The sequence below is a fragment of the Phacochoerus africanus genome, chromosome 7 (genome assembly GCF_016906955.1).
Source record: "Phacochoerus africanus isolate WHEZ1 chromosome 7, ROS_Pafr_v1, whole genome shotgun sequence".
Lineage (NCBI taxonomy): Eukaryota > Metazoa > Chordata > Mammalia > Artiodactyla > Suidae > Phacochoerus > Phacochoerus africanus.
Genome location: NC_062550.1, coordinates 76114368 through 76130046, shown reverse-complemented (window position 1 = coordinate 76130046; position 15679 = coordinate 76114368). Strand labels below are relative to the sequence as shown.

Genomic DNA, 15679 nt, shown 5'->3' with positions numbered 1-15679 from the left:
TTAAAGTATGAAAATGGGTGCTTTAAAAAAGATATTGATTAGGAGTTCCTGCTGTGGTGTGATGGGATTGGTGGTATCTTGGGAGCAGGGGCGTGGGTTTGATCCTTAGTCCAGCACAGTAGGTTGAGGATCCAGCAACTGCGACTCAGATCTGATTCTGATTCCTGGTCCAGGAACTCCATATGACATGGGGTGGCGAAAAAATATATATATTAAATGCATGGAGGATTAAAACAATATATCTACCTTGAACATAAATTCTTGCCTGGTGTTTATCCTTTCCTCTAATGTTCTCAGCCTCGCATTCATATGTGCCCTCATCTTCTAGCTGAATATTGAAGATCTTGAGGACAGCTCCAGAGGTGCTGATCTCAGCCGTGCTTGGCATTGGTTCCAGGACCTTCCGCCACCGGATATCAGGAACAGGACTTTAAATAGGAGGTAACAAGAGCTACTAGCACAGCACTTAAAAGGCAATTGATCTATATATATAACTAAACATTTACAACATTTCTTTCCTAAAACAATATAAAATTTAATGCAGTTCTATATACATTAAGGAAAACTGTGCGTCTACTTACTTGCCAAGTGCAAAACACTCTAAAGTCACATTTTGGCCCATCAATGCATATATGTCCTTGAATTGAACTACAATATCAGCAGGATATGGTTTTGTTGTTCCTAATTACAAAAGGAAAACAAAATAAAACAAAAATATCAGCAGTAAGCAGAGTAGTGTTTCGCAACATTGCGATTTGTACAGAATTAGAATTGCTTCAAAATAGACGTCTGGAAATTATCTAATCACATCACAGTGTATTGATTTGTTTGTTTCTGCATGGTATTCATACAATATAAATTTTATTAAGCACTTTCAATCATATTGACTCATTCTGACAACTGTGTAACCGATGTGATCCAACTCACTGGACAACTCGGTTAAAGAACAAATGTGTTAAACATCACTGGACAATTCAGTTCTTTAGGGAGCATCAAATATGTGTTAAACATTGTTCCAGGTACTATATGGGAATCAAGAAAAAAGAGAAGAAAAGAAATGAGAGATAAGAGAAGAGAGAGGAAAAGAAAGAGGCGAGGCAAGGAAAGAGAAGTAAGGAAGAAAGTATTGTCCTAGAGATGAAAACAAAGAAACAATTTGAAAAGAGAGGAGAGAAGAAAAGAAAAATCTTTATTTAAGCATGTCTGTGCTCATCAATGACAACACTTTAGCCTATCTGTACTGAAATATGTATTATTCCCTCAACCTTATAATGGAAGAAATTCACCCAGGAAGGCTAAGTACACTGTTTAAGACCACAACATATGTGTGTACTTTACACTGTATAACATTAGAGAGACCAACAGATACACAAGTAGTTGAGATGTAAGTCAAAATAAAAATAAATGCCCAGTAAGGATGGTAGCCAAGGATATTTGTTGTAAGTATGTAGGGACCAAGGGAATTTCAGGCAAAGAGGGCATATGAAACAGATCAGTTCAGGTTAAAGAAATAGCATATTATAATACAATATCAGAAGTGTGTGGGAATTATTAAAGACCTAAGAATTAAAATGATATTGACATTTATGTAGTGGGGAAGATGCGCTTGAACTTGCAATCTAGGAGGCTTGAAACCATGATACTAAATATTTTGAGACTAATTTCCTCAGTGGGTAACTACCAATAGGCTTTAATAAGAGAAACAGCATGAATCTTACCTTTGGTTTCTTGTTGGCATTTTAAAGGATGGAACGGGGAGAGGAAAAATACAAAAGAGATCTAAGGGAGGGTGCTTTGTAAATTCAGAAAAATAGGTGAAGTTATGATCTAGGGCATGGTCACAGTGAGAGCAGAAAGGAGGAAGAGATCCAAGCTGCCTTTTAGAAGCAGAATCAACAGGAATGCCCCTTGTATCAATGCTTACTCAAGGTAAAAAGCCAGCAGAATCACCTGGGATGCTCACTGAAGTTATAGACCCCTGGATCACATCCTAGGTCTGCTGAGTCACTATCTCTGGGTTCCACATTTTCCTCAAACTTCTCAAGTGCTTATCTACTAAATGAGGACCCTTGGAATCGCTGTCCTGAGGATGACAGTAGAGAGGAGCTGATGATGAAAAATCCTGCCCTGACTTACTGATAAATGAAGTATATGACAATGTTGCTAAATGAGATCAAGAACACCAGAAGAGGATGTTTAGAGAGGCACTAACAGATGTGTTTGTCATAGTTCAAACTGAAAGCCTTGAGAACCTTCTGTGTGGCAAGCCCAGGATGTAGATAGAGTTAAAGACCTAGCCCAGGAAAAAATTTTGGAGATGTGAATTTAGAATTATCCACATAGGATTATTATTGAAAAAGTTGTAAATGAATAAGAATACTTAGAAAAAGATTAGAAATGAATATTAGGAGAAAGATCTGATAGAGGATACTGCATAGAATTTGTTGACCAGGCAAGGAGGCAATGAAAAGAGGCAGAAGGAGTCAGAAAAATTAGGAAAAAAGATAGAGTTCAAAAGAAACAGATGAGATCAACAGTGTCAAAGTTTGCACAGGATCAAGCCTGAAAATATCCTTTGTATTCAGCAAATAAGAAGTCATTTTGATTATTCACGATTGTTTTCATTGACTACAAAAGAATACATGAAAGGCATGTAGGAAGATTTTAAGATTCAGAAAAGAAAGGAAAAAGTGATATATCACATGCCGAAAGGAATCAAATAGGATGGAGCCAGAGCAACTGGAGGGATTAGCCTGACCAGCAGGAAAAACACTTCTCCCAAATGAGACAGAAAGTAAGAGGTAAATCGAAGTACTAAATTTTGGGGGGACCATAGGGAAGAAAATTAGGGAAGTTTCTACATGATGGTTTCCTTTCACTCTCTGAAGTAATGGTAAGAATCTCTCTTAAGACTTGGGAGGGATGAGAGAGCCAGAAAATCGGAAGATATTTATTGAATACTAACCATGTGGTGGCCATCTTGAAAAGACTAATGAAAATAGAATTTTTGTGATATATTGGAATTTACTCCATTATCATATGAAGCTTAGGGGTAGAGACAGAAACCAAACCTAAATCTGCCAAAAAACAGAACCAGTATTTCCTTGGAAGCGTGAACTCAGTAGCAGCAAGATTGCGATAAACTAATGTGAAGTAAGAAAATATACTGTGATCTGATTTTCTCAGGAAGTGGTGCATTAAAAAAATGGAAGGTAGTTTAATTGGAGTCTTGGAAAAGCCCAGTCAAGAATGGGCTTTAAAGGAACTATTGCTTCACATAAATAGTTCCTTTAAAATACCAAAATAATCCAACTGCCTTTTTCACCCTAATTCTGTAATCAATATAGTTTGGTTTTATTTAATCATTTGTTATCTTTCATGAATTTACTAGTAGGTGAAATTAGTCATGAAACAAAAAGATGCTGGTGAAATCAACAAACTAGTATTTGGCTAATGATTCAGTTCCCTATGCATTCCCTGAACTAGAGGCAACCAGTCCAAAGTCAGCTGTCTCAGGGAAATTTTATGATATCAGTTTTCACTATGGGGAAAGCTAAGGAAAGACCAAGATTTTCAAAGTTTGTATTCTCTATTTGCCTTGCCAGAGTCTCCCCAAGGAACCCAAGGCATATGGAAGTTCCCAGGCCAGGGATCCAACCCTCGTCACAGCCGTAACCAGAGCCACAGCAGTGACAATGCCGGATCCCTAACCCGCTGAGCTACCAGGGAATGCCCCACTAGATATTTCTTTTCACTATTATTAGTATGCTATAAGCAGACAAACTTGCAAAATACAGAGTGTAATAGATAAAATACTTACGTTCAGGTAATGGAATGAGTGGGATAAATTTGCTGAACACACTCTTCGTAATAGAAGGACTGGATACAAAGCAGGAATAATTGCCTTTGTCTGATGCCTCAACATTTGCAATGTAGAGATTACCATTTGTCTGAGACACAAATCTTCGTTTATCCATTGTGATAAATACAGGAAATTCATTTAGAAGCCAGCGGTAGCTAAGATCATCTAGAAGAAAATATTGTGTACTAAATATTAAGCTCTTCTCAAAAGTAAAGATTTTATTTTCAAGTAATAGGCTAAACATAATCTAATCTAGGCTTTTGAAGAGCAAATGTTGGATGTAAGCCAAGATAAATAGTGCCAATTTTCTAAAAGCTACTACTATAGTTTGATTGATTGTAAGCATAGTGCTAAACAATTTTATCTACTTCTCTCAATTATTTTATGGGTTTATCATACTTTTAATTTTTGTTTCATTGATGGGATAAATAAAACTCAGAGATGTTAAGTAAATAATTTAGAATTTCATGACTGTTAAGTGGAATTGGGATTCTGAATCCAGGTCTGATAATTCTAAAATTCATAATCCACTTTCTCTACTGCAATCTATAAATGAAATCAAGATTACTAACCGTACTATCACTTTATATCCTTTTACTTTTTGTACTCCTATTTTACTTTTTTTCACTTTTTACTTTTTGTCTTTTTAGGCCCACACCCAAATGCATGTACTCGTTGATCCAAAAGAATATTTACAGTATATTTACTTTAATAGACTGTAAACCTTTTGAAGTAATTTTCCCTGTTCTCATATAAAAAGAAAGTGGTATTTTTGTAATGATTTCTGGCCACAAGTAAAAAAGTTAAAAAAGTCAAAAAGAGTGAAGTATAGATTTCTTATGGAAAAAGGATTTTCTCAACCATACAATGATTTCAAGTCACCATGAAATCATGAAGTTGCCTTCAGAATGGTCAGTGTACTCCATAGTTATATGAATATAGAATTATATATATTTAATTAAGTTGCTTAATTAAATTATCTGCATTTTAATTCTAGACTTTGGTCAGGTTATTTTAATCACTCTACTTCATAATTTCTCTAAATTTTAAGAAAATTTTCTATGTACCCCTCATAAGAAAAGAGGAATGGGATAAACTAGGTCAGAGAAGTTATTGTGGTATGAATATGTCTTAGACTACACAGCAATTGGTCTGTTCTTTTGAGGCCCAATATAGATTATCCAGTTTACTTATTTAACATACACTAAGTACCTTCTATGTGCCACTAAACAAGACAGATTTGGTCTTTGCTGTTGTGGTATTGTAAGATTTAAAATACATTTATTTAATGAATTTTGCACACTGATAAGTCATCCATTTCAGCAAAATCATAATTGCCATATATTAGAAGGTATTGTTTGTCATGAAAACAAAAGTAGGAATTGTCATTGCCATTTTTAAACAGGTGCGCAGAGGTTTAGCTGGGTTGACTTGCCCAAGATCATACAGCAACAGGGAGGCAGAACTGATCTCCTGACCTCCTTCTCCATACCAGAACTACCAAAATTGCCCCATTATTGGTGTTGCAGCTGCTCTGCTCTGCTCAAACTTAAGAATGAGACCTAATTCTGGCAATCAAGAGCTTAAACTCTGACCCAATTCTCACAGGAACTCAATGGATTATTTTTTTAATCTATCTTCCCCTGCCTCATGTGGATGGTAAAATTAACCATTTCTGAAGAAGCCAACACTTGTTTTCCTCATAGCACTGTTGTCTTGCTTATAATAGATTATTAAAAACTTATTTTTCAGGAAGATTTCGGTGCTGGCACCTGCTTCAAAAATGTTGCTTTTATTGATAGATGTCTGAGATTTCTCCCCTTTGCCGCAAGAAAGTCTGGACAATATGAAAGAGAGGATTTCTTTTGGCAACCAGAGGACATTTGGCTAGTTTCACTGTATTACTCTGAAATCCATCATGTATACAACCTTGCTAAATAATGTATATTTCTCTTTGAAATACATACAAGGAACTGAAGTATTTCCTGGATAGGTAATTTTCAAATTTTTTTTAAACTCAGTGAATATTTTTATATTTATAGTTGTATAACCATCATCACAACCCAATTTTACAACATTTTCAACCCAAACCCCCAGCCCACCCCTTCCCCTGCAACCAGTATCCTTTGGTAACTGTAAGTATTTTAAAATCTGTGAGTCACTTTCTGTTCTGCAAATAAGTTCATTGCATCCTTTTTTTTAAGATTCCACATATAAGTGTTAGCATATTATGTTTGTGTATCATTGTCTATTTTCACTTAGCATGAAAATTTCTAGGTCCACCAATGTTGCTACAAATGCCATTATTTCATTCAGTTTTTATGGGTAAGTAATATTCCATTGTGTATATGTATGACGTCTTCTTTATCCACTCTTCTGTCAATGGACATTTAGTTTGCTTCCATGACCTGGCTGTTGTATATAGTGCTGCAATGAACATTGGGGTACATGTATCTTTTCAAGTCATGGTTTCTCTGGATAGATACCCAGGAGTGGATTTGCTGCATCAAATTATAATTCTAGTTTATTTTTTTTGAGGAATCTCCATACTGTGTTCCATAATGGTTGTGGCAATTTATATTCTCACAATAGCATAAGAAGTTTCTCTTTTCTCCACACCCTCTCCAGCATTTATTGTTTATAGAATTTTTGATGATGGCCATTCGGGCTGGTTTAAGGAGGTAACTCATCATAGTTTTGATTTGCGTTTCTCTAATAATTAGTGATGTTGAGCATCTTTTCATGTGGGTTTTTTTTTTTTTTTTTTGGCCATCTGTATGTCTTTGGAGAATTTTCTGTTTAGATCTTCTGCTCATTTTTTAATGGGATTGGTTGTTTTTTTCATATTGGGTTGCAGGAGGTGTTTATATATGTTCAGTATTAATCTCTTGTCAGTCACATCATTTGCAAATATTTTCTCCCATTCTGTAGGTTGTCTTTTTGTTTTGTTTAGGATTTATTTTGCTCTGCAAAACTTTTAAGTTTAATTAGGTCCTATTGGCTTATTTTTGTTTTTATTGTCATTACTCTAGGAAGTGGATCTGAGAAGATATTGCTGTGGTTTATGTCAGGGAATGTTCGGCCTGTTTTCTTCTAAGAGTTTTATAGTATACAGTCTTATATTTAGGTCTTTGATCCATTTTGAGTTTATTTTTGTGTATGGCATTAGGGAGTATTCTAATTTCATTCTTTTACATGTAGCTGTCCAGTTTTCCCAGCACCACTTATTGAAGGGGCTGTCTTTTCTACATTGTATATTCTTGCCTCCTTTGTCATAGATTAGTTGACCATAGTTGTGTGGGTTTAACTCTGGGATTTGTATCCTGTTCCACTGATCTATATTTCTGTTTCTGTGCCAGCACCATACTGTTTTGATAACTGTAGCTTTGCAGTATATTCTGAAGTCAGAGTGATTCCTTGAGCTCCATTTTTCTTTCTCAGGATGGCTTTGGCTATTTTGGGTCTTTTGTGCTTCCAATCTTTAAAATATTTTGTTCTAGTTATGTGAAAAATGCCACTGGTAATTTGATAGGGATTGCATTGAATCTGTAGCTTGCCATTGGTAATACAGTCATTTTGACAATATTGATTCTTCCAATCCAAGAGCATAGCATATCTTTCTACCTGTTTGTGTCATCTTTGATTACTTTCATCAGTGTCCTAGAGTTTTCAGAGTACAGGTCTTTTGTCCCTTTAGGAAGGTTTATTCCTAGGTATTTTATTCATTTTGATGAAATGGTAAATGAGATTGTTTCCCTAATTTCTCTTTCTGGTCTTTCATTGTTATTATGTAAAAATGCAGTTGCTATCTGTCTATACATTTTGTGTCCTGCAACTTTACCAAATTCATTGATGAGTTCTAACAGTTTTCTGGTAGCATCTTTAGGATTTTCTAGGTATAGTATCATGTCATCTGCAAACAGTGATGGTTTTACTTCTTCCTTTCCAATTCGGATTTCTTTAATTTCTTTTTCTTCTCTGCAATGGCTAGGACTTCCAAAACTATGTTTGATTGTAGTGGCAAGAGCAGACATCATTATCTTGTTCCTGATCTTAGTGGGGATTCTTTCAGCTTTTCATCATTTAGAATGATGTTAGCTATGGGTCTGTCATATTTGGCCTTTATTATGTTGAAGTAGGTTCCTTCTATGCCCACTTTCTGGAGGGTTTTTTTTTTTTTAATAAGAAATGGGTGTTGGATTTTGTCAAAGGCTTTTTCTGAATCTATTGAGAGGAACATATGGTTTTTATTCTTCAGTTTGTTAATGTGGTGTATCACACAGATTGATTTGTGGATACTGAAAAATCCTTGCATCCCTGAGATAAATCTCATTTGCTCTTGGTGTACAATCCTTTTAATGTATTGCTGGATTCTGTTTGCTAGTATTTTGTTGAGGCTTTTTGGAAAGATGTTCATCAGTGATATTGGCCCATAATTTTCTTTTTTTGGTTTCCCACCTTTTCTATATGTATGCCTTTACTGGTAAGCCTTGTCATTTGTAATATTTTTGTTTCTAGTTGTGGCCTTTTCTTTTCCACCTAGAGAAGTTCCTTTAGTATTTGTGGTAAAGCTGGTTTAGTGGTGCTGAATTCTCTTAGCTTTTGCTTGTCTGTAAACCTTTTGATTTCTCCTTCAAATCTGAATGAGAGCCTTGCTGGGTAGAGTAATCATGGTTGGAGTTTTTCTCCTTTCATTACTTCAAGTATATCATGTCACTCCCTTCTGGCCTGCAGAGTTTCTACTGAAAAATCTGCTGCTAACCTTATCGGGGTTCCTTTGTATGTTATTTGTTTATTTTCTCCCTAGCTGCTTTCAATATTTTCTCTTTGTCTTTCATTTTAGTTATGATTCTTTCTCTTTTTGCTGTGAGAAATGTGGTATTAATATTTTGTTTGAAGAGAATATTTGATAAATAAAACATCTGAAAATTAGTGAAGATATATTTAGTGTTCATCTTTTAATTAACATTTTGGTGGATTTTATTTAAGCCATATCAAACTGTTGAAAACATGTACTCAAAAGTTAAACCTTATAATAGATTACACTTACTTCAGCATCTTCCTAAACTGGATGATTATTCTTGAGGATTGGTACTCCTAAAGATATTCATAATTTATTATGTCTTAATTCCTTTCTCGTGTTTAATTACAGTTCACAGTATATTGTAGATGTTAAATTTTTAATAAAATGGTTGATTACACATATCATTTCTTTGTACTGTTCTATTTTAGGAATAATTTGTGGAAAATCTATTATATTTTCTCCTGTATAATAAGAACTTTAATAGGGACATAACCCAACATATTCTTTATGAATTGAAATTATTATAGATCTCTGTAATTAGGGCCCAATGATTAAAAAAATCAAGAAAGTAGGCATCTATCAGCCCTAGCAAGTGATGCAGTATAAGGTTATGCAAATACTGAGTCTTATTTAGTTATAAATGTTCCATTGGTGTTGAGAAAATGAAAACTTGCCCATTACATTTCCTAAATGCTTATAATCACAGAAGAGCCAAATTTACCTGGGAAGTGGTATGGAGGGTCACAGAGCAGCACCATTCCTTTCCCTTCTTTCACTCTGACCTCAGGACGTTCCTCTGGTGGGAAAGGATCAAGATCTAATCATGAGAGCAAGAAGGAAAAACATTCACTCTCTGGTCAATAGAAAGTGAGCAATTCTTTAAAGCCTATTTCTCTGCTCCCAACTCACTACTAGAAATGATACTCCTCCTTGGTTGGTTTGGTGAATCCTATCCAAGTCAATTCCCTTTTTCCAATGCTGGGGTGTGCACACATTCCAGAAGAATACTGTGGTGACAAGCCTGCAGACACTGGCAGAAGCTGCAGAACTATTCTGACAACCCTGAAGATTGTCAGAAATTTCTGAAACTTTGCTTAGACTTAGGAAGAATCTCAGCAAGGGTATCTGGAAATACAATGGGCTCAGCAAGGGTATTCTGACAACCCTGAAGATTGTCAGAAATTTCTGAAACTTTGCTTAGACTTAGGAAGAATCTCAGCAAGGGTATCTGGAAATACAATGGGCTCAGACCAACCCAGGGATATACCAGAGGATGTCTGAGGGAGGACTCCGATGGGGAAAAAGAATGAGGATCCTAGATGAGGAATGTGAAGGTCACCAATCTCTTGTTCCTTTTCAGGTTCTGAGTTTTCCTAGGTCCTTATTTCCTTCACTCTCTTCTGTGTGCTTGGAACTCACACTTTGCTTGGTTTCTTGGGACTCTACTATTTGATTCTTCCTCATTTGTTTTACTGGTTCTCATTCTGCTTCAACCTTGCCTCATCTCAGATTACAAAAGCTAGTTTTATTTTTCTCAATATATTTATATCTTTTAAAAGTCATTGTTTTAATAATTACCTCTTCCAGGGAATGCTTCAAATCTACTTTCCTAGTCCAGATGCTACTTGAAGGCCATGTCTGTCCTCAAAACTTAGTTGCCATCTATCTCACCATGGATAATAATGTCACCATAACCTCTGCATGGGAAGCAACCACTTAAATGCTTTTTCCCTTCCTTGAAATTGGTTTTACTTGCTCCCATCCCCTTTTAAAAAGAGCAGAATGTTTCTTCCCCTTGACTAGACTTCCTTAAGCAAATATTTAGGGTCAAGTTTACTTCAATGCAATGAAATCTGGCATGTATTTCTTCTTATTTACATGCCTACTGTCACCACACCAATTTAATCTGACTGCACTCCCTAAACCTATCTCGCTCCCTCTTGGTAATCGCTACCTCTTGGGTCCACTTAAAATGTCATTTTCATCCTAAAATTAATTTTGCAAAATATTTATGAAATCACTTACTAGAGAATATCTAGCCCAACTCCTCTCCCAACACTCAATTTTCTTTCTGAATAACCTATAACTTTTACTTTAGTACAGTGTTCCTCAAAATATTTTCATTATTATTGTCCACAAAAGGGGAATTGTATTTAATTAAAATGCAAAATAAATTATGAAATTAATCAATTAAAATTTAATTTATTCCAAATAATAAATATTAAAGACTAAAGAATAAGAATTTGTCAGATACGGTTGAGCTTTGGAGAACTACGGACCATTATACCATAATATCTATGATGATTTCTCCCCCAAAGAAACAATTTTCACCACCTTGGGGGTGATGTCATCCTTAATGAGAATGCATGGCTTAGCATTTCCATTGACGGTAGTTTTTAGAAAGTTATTGAAGATTCTTGTGAACACCGCCTTAGTTTATTTTCCAATGTTATCTTTCACTACTTGAAGTGCATTTAAAGTACCCGTCATGACTCTGCTCTCCTGAAAATTTTTGTATCGACACAGTTAAGGGCCACTAATTTGTAAGACCCACTTCATCCATGGAGTCCTTCTCTCACTTTCTTTTCTTCTTGATTTCTTTCCTTGCTAAACTCTGATGATAACATTTAAGTTTTTACTTCACCTAAATGCACTTGCCCTTTTTAAAGTTACAATTACTTACATCCAAAGCTGAGGGTTGCTTCAGTGCTTCTGACCATCCCGTAGTTATTTGATGCTAAACAGTAATATATTCCAGCATCTTTTTGTTTGTCAGGATTGTTAATAACAAGGTTTCCTCCTACCATGCTATACCGGTCACTTGTCAGATCAATATCCCCGTTATTCATTCTCCATCTATGAAAAAAAGAAATAAATGTTATATTAAAGGCCAAGAGGACTGCAAACAGTGCACTTGGGCTAATGTCATTCTAAAATAATATAGGTACAGCTCCATGTGATTAAGTAGCTGACTCAGAGTGGTATTTTTTCGCATCCTATAATTCTGTGCCTCTGGGCTCATTATTTATAATTTTTAGGCACAGAAAAGTAAATGTTCAAGTGCATGAAAAATTTCCCTTTTTTTCATAAGGCATAAATATCTCTAAGGATAAATATCATGTTGAATTTTGCTATATAAACTGGTTTCTTAGCAGATATACATGGGTTATAAATAATAACCAGCTATGCATTAGTTAGATTCATGCATATACAGATATGTTGTGTAAAATATCAAAATCACTAGTCTAACAGAAATAAAATGTCAATATCTGATTCTAAATATCAAAGTAATTTTTCAATAACAAACAAATTGAAATCAGAGGTCTATTCAGTGTCATATTCTGACCACTAGAGGTCGATCACCCTATTTGAAAATGGTAAAAGTCAACTGGGTATTGGTTTCTGAGCCACAAATACACTATCGAAGGTATATTCTATGACGATTGTGCTGTGAATAAACTGACTAGAAATAGGAATCTAACTTTCTTGGTGCAACGATAAGACTTCATATACAAAATAGTTTTCAATTAAGCCTTCCACCTGATAATTTTATAATCATTCTGTATTAGGGTTAAGGTTCCATGTCTTCCACGATGTTACAAGACAAGAGCCATGGTCAAATGTAGGCTGTGGCCGCATCATTCATTGCCTGGCTGCAAAATTCTGATTAGGGTCAGAATCTTTCCAAAAAGGCCAATGATTTTAGAATATTTTTTAAATAAGTCAAATTACCGGAACATTTTTTGTTTTAATTTTCACAGTGTAGGAGGCGATTCAAAAGCAAACATAGAAAACCGTGCTTTGCATTTTTAAAACCAATCCAATGAATAAACACTCCCTCTCACCCCAGTTGATGGCAATATTGTTCCTTCCTAAACCATCCAATGTCAAGGACTTTAGGACTTGTCAAGGTTTCCTTCTTGGGCAGTTCCAATCATTATGAACTAGTTTTCCTCCTCTATTATATTTCCTCCATTTTTGTTTATTACTTTAACTTTTTCCCAGTGGGTCTGATTCTACCCTTGATGTAATATAAGGATTAAGCTTTGCTGTATAGGGTAAGTCTCTGGTCTATTTTATTTATTTTTAGTAACATTCAGTATTGTTGTAATCCCTTTCATATGGCTTAAGAGGCAATTTTTATTGGAGTTGTTATCTGAAGGAACAAGGCCAGATAATGAAAGCCTCAAGGCTGATAAGAGAAAAGTAAAGTTCTCTGTTGTTTCATGGTGTTGGCATGAATAACAGATTATCACAGCACATGCCATAAATACAAAAGTTCGTGTGAGTGACAAATTGCATGCTTATCAAGGTTAGTAGGGCTTGCCCTGGATACTAAGTACCTTTTTAAAACTTCAAGTGTTCTTCTCTCAGACAAGCTGCACCACAAGCTGAAATGTTTTTTCTTATTCTGCAGTCAAATGCAGACCACCTTCAAAACAGAATGAAACACCTACTTCTCCCCTTTAGCCTCTCTACATTAATGTGTAGATTATCAGGCCATGCTTGCCCTGAGGATTTAGGTGCTTATGCAACCTGTGGGAGAGAGTTGAAGAGCTTTGCTTCTGATTTAGATTTTTTAAAATTTTGGTGAAGAAGACTAGGTGGGATGGGAGGGGGGACGACAGGGAGGTGCTAATCAACATGTATAGAATTTTCGTGTTTCAAAGCTTTGTCCTTACTGTCTCTGCTGGGTGTGGTAGTGGAGGCGTAAGGAGAAGCATACACTCATAGAACACTCTCTGAGAACAACCTCTTCCATTTTTTTCTTTTTTTCTCTTCCATTGGAGCCTGGAGGCTGATTTGCTAAGATTCCATGTATGAACGTCACGGACAGAGTGTCACAGAATAACCCTCACTGAAATAGCTTTTGAAATGCTAGCAACCTTCTAGATATATTCTGAAAAAAACTATATGTTTCTGGGAAAGCTGTAAAACATATGCGTCTATTGAGGACTCAGCTTCCTCTCCCATAAAATCGTTTCTTTGTAATAGAACTCCTCTAGAGCTCCCATTAGTTACACTATGCCATGTCCATGACAATGTACATAAACTCCCATTACATACAGCTTAAGAGTAGAAGTAAATCTAGCCCATCAAGTATTTTCAGAACAAATGAGTCATTTATAGTTTATAAAATATCTACTTATATTCCACTCCCATGCATGAAATTAAACAATAATTTTTAAAATGGTGATTTTGCATATGAATTTATATTTTATTTTAAGAAAAAAATGTCTAATTATGGTCAAAAGCAAGAGAAAAATGAGTTCAAATAGCATTAAATGGGGTAAGGGATATTGTCTATGATAATGATTTTTTAATAAAAATAGAAAATTACTTTTCTAGCCATGAAAAGAAAAATCTACTACTAAAATCAACTTAGTTGAATGACAACTTTCAATTAACTCAGGTGACATTAACATACTACAGCCCCAATTTACCCATCAATCACTTTCTTTGTCTTCATGGAACCAAAATCTATTGGCATTTGGTTAATTTTTTAAATTGTAGTGTTTGCATCGGACTAGAAACTGTTAGTATACTTTTTTGAACACTGAAGCTGGAAAATTATCAATTAAAAAATTATTTTTGATAGCATAAATAAGTACCCCAGAAAAACACAAAGAGATACATTTATATAGATTGTCCAATAGAGATATTTAAAGAATTTGCTCTGTCCAAAATATAGATTTGAGACTGTTAAAAAAAAATGATAGCTTCCTACAGCTTTCTATGTAGGAAGCTCTTTAAATGTAGTTAGTAGAGAAATATTTCCCATCATCTGTAGGCATGAGTTATCTAGGCCAATACATACAAAAACAGTTTATCTTCAGATGTGTATATTTACATTGTGTATGTGTTTTCATATAACCTTTTTCATCTTTAATACCTTGATCTTCAGTAGCCAATTTTTAAGTGGATAATTGCAAATGGCACTGGCATTGTCAGTGCAGAAAATAGGAAGCAGTTTATTTCCATATATTTAAGAAAACTATTTAGCAGTAAATAACTTTTAAAAAATAACTCGTATGCCATAGAAAACTTTACGGCAGAGATACAGGGTCATAGATGCTGATATATAATCTTTAGTCCAACACTTGATTCTGAACAGAGCAGTGAGGTACATTACTTGTAAACTGGAAAAGGGCTGGCTCGAGCCCTACAGTTTAGCGAAACTTTTCCTTCTGGTGATTCCTCTGGATAAATGGTATTGATTGGTTGTTCTTCAAAAATTGGTCCAAATCCTTTGTCTTCCTCAGAAACTATAAGAAAAGTAAAATTATTTTACATTGTTCAATTTTATAATTCAAACAAAAATTGTGTACATTAAAAAAGTTTTTTGAAAAAAGATTAGAAACACAGAATCACCATTTTCATTCAAACCAAAGATACATGCCTCTATAATCCTGAGGAAAACGTTTACGTTCTTTATTCAAAATTATTTTTGCCCACCTCTCTTCATTTCTTCAAAAGCATCCTATGTTGCCCTGCTTAAGTATTTACAGCTTCTCAAACATGTTATGTTTTCAAGCCTCTAGGATTCTGCACATGTTTTCCTTTCTCTATAATCACCATCTCATTCTTGTCCCCATCCCAATTTGTACAATCCTTTATGACTTAGTCATTGAATTACTTCCTTTAGGAAGCCACCTCTCAAACACCTCCTAGCTTTAGTTGGTCTTTATTTGTGTTCTCATAACTCCCTAACAGGCTTATGACAAGATAATACACTTGTGGTGACTCCTGATGTAACTTTTTGTTTTACCAGATTGCAAATACTTGGGGACAGGTGACCATATCCATAATTTTCTGGCCATCATTCTCACAGATAGCTATCTAGCAGTCTGGAACACATTAGGTGCTTAACGATTTTTGAACAATAGAACTAATGAATTTTTTCTAGATGCTCTGGAGAAATCAGTCATTTTCCTGGATCAGCTCTTGTTTTGTTTTTGCTTCTGTTTTTTCTCTTTCTTTTTTCTTCCATGTGCATCTACGGTATATAGAAA

General features: G+C 35.0%; 1 protein-coding gene across 2 annotated transcripts in view; it reads right to left on the bottom strand.

Moving 5' to 3' along the window:
* Positions 1-15679, bottom strand: part of CNTN1 (contactin 1) — a 325309-nt gene that overhangs the window by 122181 nt on the left and 187449 nt on the right. For both annotated transcript variants that reach the window (XM_047787973.1, XM_047787974.1), the window contains 6 exons: positions 14800-14932; positions 11350-11522; positions 9388-9483; positions 3821-4027; positions 582-681; positions 247-428 (listed from right to left, as the gene is read on the bottom strand). In XM_047787973.1, coding sequence (XP_047643929.1) covers positions 247-428; positions 582-681; positions 3821-4027; positions 9388-9483; positions 11350-11522; positions 14800-14932 — 891 coding nt within the window. The remainder of the gene's footprint in view (positions 1-246; positions 429-581; positions 682-3820; positions 4028-9387; positions 9484-11349; positions 11523-14799; positions 14933-15679) is intronic.